Here is an 11,526-nt window from a genome sequence, read left to right on the forward strand (position 1 = left end):
CATCAATTCCCGTGTAACATATTTTGTGGTCGAACGTTGTATGCATAGTCAGTATAGGTGGATATTCTCGAGTCGTACCAGCTTTACTTGTTGACATTTTTAGAACTTATAGTGACAAATATGACTCTAAAATCATCCACTCCTTATTTTGTTTTACATTGCATGTTTTGATATTTATAACATGTATAACCAAAGTCAACCTCCAAGTTTATAACCGTTTATAACCAGGTTGTACATGAAAATGAGTCACATGGAAGATATTGATCAACATTTTATTGTATTTTGTACATGATCCAGCCATTTGGTATAGGCTTAACATATTTTCCAGCCCAGAGCTCATGTGCGAGTCACATGGTAGCCTACTTGATGCTGGAATGCTTACAATCACTCTGTAGGCTATAGCTCTGTTACAAAGAAAGATTATAAAACATGAACATAGGCTACATTCAATTGGATACATGGGTAAATATACCCTAATGCCTTGATTATTGAAATGTATCAATTGGTGGTTGTTTAATATTTAGTGGAATGGTTTACAACAATCATTGCAAAACAGAAAGACACAAGTTAGTGGTCATCAAACACATTAAGCAAGTATAGCAACTGACTAAATACATTCTGCTTCACATTTGTGATATAAAAAGCATTTACAGATTTGTACAGCTCCAGTGGTTCAATGCTCTAGCTTGTTTCAAAAAGCTTTATATACCCTGTATATATAACATGTAAACACAATGTGACATAGTTCTGTTTACACAATGCTTTAACCCCTCCAACTATATACATTGCCCATTTCAACTGTTTTTATCATATTTTGACACCTGCTTTGGCAATGTAGACGTATGTTTTCTCATGCCAATAAAGCTCATTTGAATTGTTACGTGTCTGGGGGAACAGGACATATCTGCCAGAACAAATCAATGCATTCCTCAATGTTTATTGTAATGAATTATAGGATCTATTGCCCTAGCAAAACAATATATTGCCTCAACATTTCACTGCACATACAGGTAATTAGCCAGGAAAAATACCCATCATACACATATAAGAGCATGTCAAAAAATAAAATCTTTGAATCTTGAATCTCAATTTTGTAGCAAAACCAGATTACAATCAATTTAACCACATGTCATGAACCATAGCTTGCCTATTCTGGGGATGAATACCAACCGTTACCGTCGGGCAGAAACCTATCCTATTCTAACTTTTAGTGTTTACGGGTGTTCCGTAAATTAACACCCTACTTTATCATCACACAAAATCATCAAAAGTAGCACATCCACAAGCGTTTTTCGATCTGCTATACTTTTGCTGCTATTGAATTTCAATGCTGAAAAGTAACAGTTTTGGACATAATATGAGGTTTCTACCCAACAGAGTCAATTATGTAAAATCGGCCTCAGGTTTCAAGTGGTTAAAAGACTTCAAGCAACTGCAGGGCCACACGGATGGAGATACCGATGACTCCTAAGTATCCAATGTACCCGTAGGCACCGTTCATCCTCTTGGATGGATCTGGGAAGGAAAAAACGAAATAAGAATAAGTTCCAACAAAACCCAATATCAAGCTGTTTGATATACAGCCATACTGTAGTCATTCACAAAAATGACTTACTCTTGTTCAATAATTTGTTTTGTAAAAAAAGAATGTCAGTTCTATTTCATGAAAGGAATAACAACGTCTGGATATAAATGAACTGCTACCATCATAAACACCTGTTTGTTGGTGTGTATCAAAACAACGTTCTGGTCCCAGTTAAGACCCGCTTGTGATTGGCTGAACCGGAGGTAGGGATCGCTCTGTTGTGTTCACTTGGGCAGCGCGGAGGAGCCGAAAGTGTGTGTGTGTGTGTGTGTGTGTGTGTGTGTGTGTGTGTACGAGTGAGCATTGTTTATTGACATATCTCTTGTATGGTTTATTGCTGTATTTACAAATCATTGTTTATTGATGTGCCCGTTTAACTTTTTCACTGTTTGCTGCTGTAACACCCTGAATTTTCCCATGGGAGATTAATAAAGTCATATTTCGTATATTCCATGAAAAAGGTGATAAAGCCTTACATCACTAATACAACTCCTGATGTTTGAGTAAAATGACGTTACTGTACCTCCTGTATAGTAGCCCCAGGCATACGAGAACCTACTGGTCACCCAGATGGCCCCCAGTACAGCTGCTGTTAACTGAGATGATCAAAACACAAGAGTTAAATATATATAAAAAAAAAAGCATAAAACATTACGTGAAAAAAATTTGTGGTGGTACTTCTGTGGCCTACTAGCAGTGTGTAAAAGAAATGTAGCACTGATTAGTCCAGTGGTTTTCACGATTAGCTCTTGACAGACACACTGACCCTCTTATAGAGGGCATTCCATGTCTTGGAATGCCCATATGTGACTGAGGCTGGAGAAAAGGTCCAGCAATTACCAAAATAGTTTTGGTTTTGGATTTTTCGTGTTTATCCTTTTTTTCCACATTATCTATACTGGTCTTGTGCCTGGGGGGTATGCACACTCACAGTATATGAGGGATTGAATGTAGGTGTCTCAGAAGTAATGTTGGAGAACCCAGACCAGTGCCCATTGGGCAGAACAGTCACCATTGACGTCCAGTTGTGCAATACCTGTTGTATCAGTCTATGATGTCAGTACTATGACGTCAGAGTTTGATGTCAGCATACAGACAGACAGCCATGGTGGCGACACTGCTTATTATCAGTGATGTCAGCATGCTCATCTCCAAATTTGGGCATTTTTTCAACAAGCGGCTGTTACCATGGAGGATGTCAGCATGCTGATCTCCAAATTTGGGCATTGGTTCAGCATGCAGCTGTTCACTGTGTAGTATCAGTGATGTCAGCATGCAGACAGATGGACAGCGGACAGACATTCGCTAGATTAATAGTTAGATGTGTATGTTTGAGAAACTTTCATTGAACTAGATATCGTTTTTAGAATCATTAAATAGCTATAATTAGTTCGTAAAAAGAGCTGCGTTTTTGTGTTTCCATACACCCTTCTGGAGGGTGGAGACACACATTAACATGTCAAAGCCAACATTTACATCTACAGTTTCCATTGGCTAGTGTGGCTATTGTTCTCAGGTTTCAGCTCACCACCAATAGGTTAGGGGTGGGCGGGTGAAGGGTGGCATTAACAATCCATTGTTCACAGCCCTTATACCTGACTGCCAGTAGTGTGACACACTTTGAGAGCCTTTTACTCAGTCAGAAACTTGGTTCGAGGTTTAACAACATTCAAATAAGCATATCTTCTTCAAATATTTGCAGATTTCAATGAATGACATGTCAAAAAAGACCAATTCCCCCTTGTGCCCGAAAGCACTGTACTTGGTTGGTCACATATGGACATACTGTGTCAGTCCCATGTGGTCTATGATGCCAGACATGTATGATGTCAGTCATCTCCATATTTGGAAAAAAAAAATATATATATATTTTAATTAAAGTCAATGGGGAAAATTAATTCACAAATAAATGTATATAAATTAAACTATACAACGTATCTCTTAGAATTGCCCATTCTGTTTTGCGTTGTGGGCAGTGCCGATTTTCTGAGGTGTAGTTTGTTTGACTTACATAGGAGTGGTTAAGCAACTAGCAATGGCTTTTTTCTTTTCTTTTGGCTTTTTCTTGTTTTCATAGACCTGGTTCCTTGTTTTTCCTCTTGAAATCTGCCAACACTGGCTGGACAACATAGCAGCCCTGTACTTCCTGTACTTCTGACACTTTGACGAATAGCTCTTCTCATGGCTTTATCTCCTCACGAGATGAAGATAAAACTGGTAGCGAGGTTACCATTTACTGTGGTCTTATACGTAAGTGGCTCTGGATACGTAGCCTGGTAGACCACATTGGATACCAGCATCTGCTAAATTCTTAAATTGGTTGAAAAGCTGCCATGTCATTGTGACACTCCTTTCTAAGCTTGACCCTTCACCTGTTGTTATCTGTTAAGTATGTATGCCAAAGATCATGGCTTACCTCCTCCACAGTATCAAATGTGGAACAAACTTTACTATTTTAAATGACTGCATAGAAATGAAGATGTACACACAGCAAAATCCTGAATGAGTCTTTAATTATTTAACCATGTTTTTTTAAGTGTAACTCTCAGATATCGATTTGTACACTCTTTAAATGAACACTAGAAAGAACATCACTTCAGTTTAGCCTACATCACCATAGTAGCCTACATATACTAACATACCGGATAGGCAAGAGCTGCAATGGTTTGAAAGACCAGCCACTGTGGGTAGACCTCCAAGGTGTTCTGGTGTGCTCTCTGGATGCAGTTGAACACCTGGTCCTTGTCACTGTACATAGTAGGATACTGCAAAGATAACAGACACATTGATTGATTGATTGATTGATTGAATCATTTATTAGAAGTTTGCTTAGGAAAAAGTACAGTTTCATGACAGTACAAATCACTGGTACAATGTCAACTAAAAGGAGATCCTAGTAAGCAAAAAAAGAAAGAAAGTAAAAAAGAAGGATTTCAAATTAAAACCTAAGAAAGCCTATGGCATATTTGTTTGCATTGGGGTCCTTTGAACTTAATTCACGGCAGCCAGAAGCCATAAATAAAGCACATTTATGACTGCAATTAAACAGCACAATTATCTAACTTTACTTTAATATTAAACTGATGGCATAGTATACCTTGACATCGTACTTCTTTCTGGCAGCCCCGACCTTAATTCCAAGGTAGCATAACATGATCCAACTGTACAGATACGTCAAGATTACATATCCGAAGCTGGCGGGCAAAACTGTTAGAACATCCATCACAATTCGATGTGGAAGCAGCAGTGCAAACAGAAGAAATGTCAATTTTAGAGCAGCAGTGCAACAAAACCAGAGCCCTAGAATCTCTCTCAATTCACTCTGAACAAAACTATTGAATAATAAACAGGGCAGGGGTTATACATACGATCTCGCGATAAAGGTCTATGTCTTCGACCAAGTTCTTAAAGGGCAATACCACCCAACTCAATGATCTTATGGAACAATCCAGTCTAAAATATAAAAATATAGTCAAATATAAATATAAAAAGCAGAACTCTAATCTTGTAACATTACACCGACAAAATGAGAACAGTTTATACGAACTTAATATCCAAATTACTCTGCACAGTTCTAAAACAGTATTTTTATCATTAAATTAAATAAACTGATCTACCCCAGAAAAATATGTGCCATTAATTTAACCTCCAAATATAACACCATGTGGTATTGTATAATAAATGTTATCTGTAAATTGCATGTATTTTCCTGATATATATACCAGAAAAAAAACGTGCTATTAATTTAACCTCCAAATATTTGAATCAGGGTATATAATGTAAATGTATAATGTAAATCGCATGTATTTTCCTGACAACTGTCATATAAAAACTACATTTCTAAGTACTACTACGACTACAACAACGAATACAGTAACACAACTCTGCTCAGCGGAAAGCCTGGTGATGCGAGGTTACGCTAGCAGTCAGGCAATGCCAAGTGCCAGCAAGTGGCATGCGCAAATGTTACGCCAGAGTGAGCCTCGTGAACAGCCTGGTTGTTTTTTAAACCAGTGGAATTTTCCACAGTGACGAAGAAGCAACGTCCGCCTTGAGGTGACTTCATTTTCATTCACACGACGACCACAGACCGGAGAACAACGGAGAATCGACGCTCGCACTTTGAAGTACTTTTCGCTTTAAACCTTTGCTTTAAACCTACCCGTTCGGTTTAACCTTCTTTCGATTACAATTGTTCTGATATACGTTCCTCTTTTCAGAAGAATTCGAATATCGCTTTAAATATCCATCTGAATCAACGTTGGTTTTTACACTGGTAAGTAACCACCACGTTATTACGTTTGTGTAATAGACTACAGTTATATGAATCAGGCGGTGGTTAATGCAGGCGTTAAAGGATAATCTGTATCTGGTTCATTTGTATTTATCATTTTAAGTGCTGTTTTCTGGGAAATAATGCTGTGTTCTATGAATTCTATTCATCGAACATTTTGAACTGAGGCCTACTTCCTCGTTCAGCCAGCCGACCTCGCTCTGGAAAATTCCAGTCTGAACCAGTCCGTTGCTGTAGTTACGCAATGTTGCGTAATTACAACATTCCGAATGGGGGCCTCTACTACATGTATTTGAAACCATTACTTACGAGTTACTTACTGCAGTGCAGATATAAATAATAATATTATAAAACATACATTAACCACTTAAGCCCTATTTTATACCACGGACATTTGAAAATAGCCGATTATGCGACGCGTTGTGAGCTTGTATATCTTCAAACATTGTGTAGGCCTACCTTACTGTCAACAGTCATACGTTCATACTTTTACTCAAGTACATTTTGAATTCTAGGTTTTACTTGTAAAAGAGTAGGTATTGCTTTATTGAAGTATTGATACTTTTACCTTTTACTTTTGTAATAAATGTGAGCATTTTTCCACCACTGATACTACAGAGGAATACGACCAAATCAAATATAACGGTTTATTTCCCCCCTAAATAAATCGATATTTCTATAGAAGAATACGACAAAATAATTTTTTTTAAAAACATAAATACTTTGATATTATGGAGATTACCTTTTTTTTTTTTTGCTGCTATTTGAGCGACTGCAAAAGATTGCAGCTATTTGTTAAAAAAAACATTATACCCTGTATGTGCAACTTTTTACACTATGCTGTACCCCTTCCAACTGCATATACGGTCCCCATTTTCAACAGTTTTTATTTTTATTTTATTATTATATTTCGGCATCTGCTTTGACAATGTAAACATGTCTTTTCTCATGCAAATACAGCTCAAATACATTTGAATTGCATTTAACTCAGCTTTATGATGTAATGGTAAAGTTGAATTGTAATGTGATTTTCTTTCCCCCTCCCCCATAGTTGACCAAGATGACGACTGACATGGCCCATGCTCGTCTGGCCGATGGCATCAAGGTGATCTTTGACCAGGACTCTCGGTCCAGCTTCCAGGACTCCAGCCTGGCCTGCCGCTCTCGCTCCAGAAGCAGCGGCCGCTCCTCGGGCTCCGGAGGGAGACACCGCTCCCGCAAGGCCGCCGCCTACAGGAGATACCACAGGTCCGGCTCGTCCTCGTCGTCTTCCTCGAGCAGCAGCAAATCTCGCGCCGATCGTCCCAGGTCCCGCTCTCACCCGCGCTGCCACAGGCCGGCCGACCGGTGCCGCTGCGACGACCACTACAGGTCCAGCCGACGACATGGAGGGCACCGCCGCTCTCCGCCACGTCACTACAGGGCCCGCTCTCGCTCGTACAGCCCCTCAAAGGACCAGTCCACGCGCAAGTCCGGCAGCCAGAAGAGACACCACAGGAGGGCTGCGGGACGCTCCAGTGCCAAGACTTCCCCATCTCCTTCCAGAAACGTCCGCTCCAGATCCAGGTCTTCAGGCCGCTCCGTCAGCTTGAGTATAGATGGTAAGAACTGATGGGATTATTTATTCACACTGTCTGTAGTCGGTTGACTTGGCTTATCAGTTATTATCATGTGGATTAAGAGCGTCTGCTAAATGCCTAAATTGTAATCGAATCAGGATTGAGAGAATTAAAAGCCCAGTAGGAGGAATGTGGTGACTGTGATTTCCACTTATATTTTTTTATGTTTTTATCTTTCTTCAGCAAAGCGAGAACTCCTCAGAACTGCGGCAGCCAACGCTGTAAATATCCTAGGGGTGGAGAAGGTGGAGCTCCCCGAGAGCGTCAAACCCATCCTGGAGGATCAGGACTCCCGCTCGTCCACACCAGAACCTGAGGAACGGGTGAGACCAGAGCCTGTCCATGAAAGGACTCAGTCACAGGTGGGTGTCATTAGAGTCATGGAACATTAACACACCACACAGCTACACCATGTTGTCTTCTAATCATAAAATGCCCTTATTTTTTTAAGGACTCACTGGAAGTAAGTACATTTTAGTTTACTTACTAACCATCAGATTATTTTGAAGTTATTTCAGAAAGAACATAGTTTTTCCATACATAATTTTATGAGGGAAATATTTCCATTAAAAATGGGTCTATATATTTTAGTATAAGCGTTACCAACAAGGTGTTTTTCTAACTTTTTATTCATTTTTTAGTATTAAAAGAAACCTTGTAATTGATTTGTTTACACAACCATAACACTTGTTAGCACTTAATGAAAGGTACATTAACATACATTTTCAATATATCCGAAGTCGGACTTTCTAGAAACTGAAGCACAACACAATCTAGGATCACATACTCCTGCTGTCTGTAACTGTCTTGTTGCTATCAGCCTCTTGATAAGGTCTTACGTTCTGTGTGCATTTTATTTGCTTGTACTGTGTGAACCCTTGGAACCCCTGAGGGAACACATGCTCTTTTTTTGTATCTATATCTTGTCTTCTTAGATCGCTCATCGGCACCTGGGATTAGAGGAGAATAAGAGTGCAGTCATGTGACTTGGGTGAAGCCATTGTTTGCGTGAAAGGTCAATTTGATGAATCATGTCAATGTTCACAATGCCTTTTAGTTTTCATGAGGTAGAAGATTGCTTTTCAAACACACACACACACACACACACAAACGTTTATCAACATTCTCACTCAGTTTTAATTTCACACCACATTTCTTGTTTCAATGCTAATTTGTCATATAATTAGAAGTAGGCCACATTTTTGTTAGCAATTCTTATATTCTGTATCATATTGGTAACACACCTCACATGGTCACTTGACATACATAGGCATAATTGAGCATACTTTGACAAATAGGAAAATGTTTGTGTACTTGCCGTTGAAATGGGTCGTTGTTATTTAGCAGAATCATCCACTCGCTGAAGGATCGCAGGCGTGTGGACTGCATTATAGTGACTGAGAGCTAAAACAGATGAAGAAGTCCCTCTCTCCGTCCGTATGCCAAAGATAAGTTGGTACACAAGGCGTGTGCTGCTGAAAACCTGCGTCAACACTCAGAGAAGAGATCATTTTTATTTTCATACTTCTGGTTGTTCCAAAGTTGTACCCCTGCTCTCATGTTATGTGTGAGCTTAGACTTTGGCAGCCTTCATATAATGGGTGGGGGATTGTATGCATGAGAGCTGCAGTTTGTGGAAGCTAACACTTGTAGAGAACAATGGGTTGACATAGACCTACCTTTCTCATTAGTCAATTCAAAGGAGCTTTATTGGCATGAGAAAACATATGTTTACATTAGTCTATGCTTCACAAACTGCTAAAGCTCCAGTCTTTAGTTTTCTGCTGCCCTCTAACTGTCCTGGTTTGTCTTTTTGAAACAGAGCAGTGACGAGTCTGACGAGGACGATGCCAGCCCTAGAATGTCCCCAAAACGGAGGATCATCTCTTTCAGCATTCATGTGAGTACCATTGCTGTTCTTCAGAATGTTGGCTGACGACCACATTTCTAATAAATGCTCGATTCTCATACGTTTTCTCCCTCTCTTGTTTCCTCAGAACTCGGTGGCTAAGCCGACCGTAGCTCCAAATTGTCCAAAGGTAACGTCCAGAATGGACATCGTCGGAAGCAGGAAGCCTTACGGCCACTGGGTTCAAGTCAGATCGACAGGCAAAATCTCCCTGTCAAGATAGTATGGCTAGATGATAAAATGTTCTGCAGTTCAATAGCGCCTTTATCCAAAGCGCTTTACAATGTGCGTTACGTTCACAGATTCGCACACACTCAATGACACACCGCCGGCAGGCTGCTGCTCATCGGGACCAAACCTGCACATCTGGAGCAGTTAGGGGTTCAGTTAAGTTAGGGTTTCTGTGAAGGGGTCGAAACGACACTTCAACTCAAAGCCAGGAGGAGCCGGATAACGAACGCCCAGGCAGCCTCCTACCTCCTGAACCACTGCCAAGATTACATGGACAATAAATATTGTAATATAGCTTGTATATATACAGTATATACCAGATTCAGGAGGATTATCTGAATAAGATTTCATGGTAGGTGTTTTCTTTCAGATGTAAAAAAGACTTAAGTGAGAAGACTTGAAGGTTTTGCTCAGGTGGGATGTTTTTTATTTCCCCTCTTTGTGTCGTCTTGTGCCTGAGATTTCAATAAAAGTTATTTATATGAAGCATGTTTCTGTCCAATTTGTAACGTGCTGAATTAACATAATGCAATGTCATAAATTCCAACATTGTATTTATTACACTGTAATGTCTAGTGCAGGGAAGGGTTTTCAAACTTTTTTGACTCGGGGCACTCCTGTAAATAACTTTTTCATCCACGGCCCTGAATTACACTGTTAATTTTTAGGATTTTACATCCTATTGGAGAAATATCCATTTCCATCAGAACTGAGTGAAAATAATGTTTTACTTGACGTTTAACCACTTGAACCCCAGCATGCTTATTCTGGGGGGAAGGTTCACCAAAAATAGCCGATCTACAAGCTCACAAAGAGTCACAACGTGAGAGGTGTCGTAGATGGAAAAAGAACTCATCAAGTACAGTGCAAATCAGGTCTGTTTTACTAAGCATAGTGAAGTGATATTGATGGACTGGCATCACGGCACCCCAGGGTGCCCCGTCACCCAACCCTGGTCTAGTGGATATTGTGTTGTACTGCAATGCAGTTAACTCGGACCACATTTCAAATCTGTTTTCCTAAGCATATTGCATATTTACATATTATGAAAATGTACATATTTTGAAAAAATGATTTTCACACTGATTCTATAATTGATGTTGGCATAACTATACACTAGATTTAGTAATTGGAAAGATTGTAAGACTAAGACAAACCCTCTTTACAAGTACCACGTCAAAACAATTGAATTCGAAAACCTGAACTTTCACAGGTTAACTAGGCCTACACTATAAATTAATGTGCTGATATCAGCCATTATGTTAATGGAACACAGCAAATGGAATTGAGGATCTAAACTAACTAACCATACAAACGGCTTCAACAAATTAGAGTTCATATACTTAATACATGTAAACCACAGTGGATAATACATTCAAGTTATGATAATGAACTGCCTTCTCCACAGTGACCACATGGTGTCATCATTTCATCAAAGTTCGTAGGTTTTATCTTGCAAGAGCTATTGCAACATTACAGGCAGTGAAATTCTCGTGCATTGCAACAGGTTCGAGAATGGGTTGGCATAGCACACCATTGAAAATTACGAGTATCAGTATGCAACTGTAAAGCTCAGTCTCTGGCTGCAATAATGACAGTATAGTAGTGTATACTGAGGATGCTCATGTGGTGTGCTTATGCCAGGTTATGTATCTGTGAATGCATCATAGATCTATTTGTTTGGGGCCAAAAGAAGAGGCTAATAAAGCAATGGTTGCAAACGCTTATTTAAAATTTAACACGTGTCTCATCGATTTAACCTGACTTTCGCCAGATGGTGGCAGCATTGGGATGACAAAAAAATAATCTGCTAAAAAAATTCAAGAGTTGGAATCGATATGCATAAAATAACTGAATGTAAGGTTAAATGTGAACACTAGGAGGTGGC

The 11,526-nt window shown here is 39.5% G+C and overlaps 2 protein-coding genes across 4 annotated transcripts; one reads left to right on the forward strand and one right to left on the reverse strand.

Moving 5' to 3' along the window:
- Positions 1 to 256: 256 nt before the first annotated feature.
- Positions 257 to 4,912, reverse strand: mgst3b (microsomal glutathione S-transferase 3b). The gene is made up of 4 exons (XM_080750476.1): positions 4,683 to 4,912; positions 4,228 to 4,350; positions 2,109 to 2,181; positions 257 to 1,515 (listed from the first exon to the last, which is right to left on the reverse strand). Exons 1-4 carry the CDS (start codon positions 4,806 to 4,808, stop codon positions 1,415 to 1,417), a joined length of 423 nt encoding a protein of 140 aa, XP_080606602.1. The 5' UTR covers positions 4,809 to 4,912; the 3' UTR covers positions 257 to 1,414.
- Positions 4,913 to 5,665: 753 nt separating this feature from the next.
- On the forward strand, positions 5,666 to 10,107 carry rsrp1 (arginine/serine-rich protein 1). 3 transcript variants are annotated; one of them, XM_080751379.1, is made up of 6 exons: positions 5,666 to 5,712; positions 5,806 to 5,861; positions 6,931 to 7,480; positions 7,682 to 7,860; positions 9,321 to 9,398; positions 9,496 to 10,107. In XM_080751379.1, exons 3-6 carry the CDS (start codon positions 6,940 to 6,942, stop codon positions 9,628 to 9,630), a joined length of 933 nt encoding a protein of 310 aa, XP_080607505.1. In that variant the 5' UTR covers positions 5,666 to 5,712; positions 5,806 to 5,861; positions 6,931 to 6,939; the 3' UTR covers positions 9,631 to 10,107. The 3 variants fall into 3 exon arrangements, with proteins under 3 accessions (XP_080607505.1, XP_080607507.1, XP_080607506.1); XM_080751381.1 differs by lacking the exon at positions 9,496 to 10,107 and adding an exon at positions 8,434 to 8,513 and having other exon boundaries at positions 5,669 to 5,861; positions 8,846 to 9,351; XM_080751380.1 differs by lacking the exon at positions 9,496 to 10,107 and having other exon boundaries at positions 5,669 to 5,861; positions 8,434 to 9,351.
- The last annotated feature ends 1,419 nt before the right edge of the window (positions 10,108 to 11,526 follow it).

Source organism: Nannobrachium achirus, assembly GCF_963921795.1.
Source record: "Nannobrachium achirus genome assembly, chromosome: 20".
NCBI lineage: Eukaryota > Metazoa > Chordata > Actinopteri > Myctophiformes > Myctophidae > Nannobrachium > Nannobrachium achirus.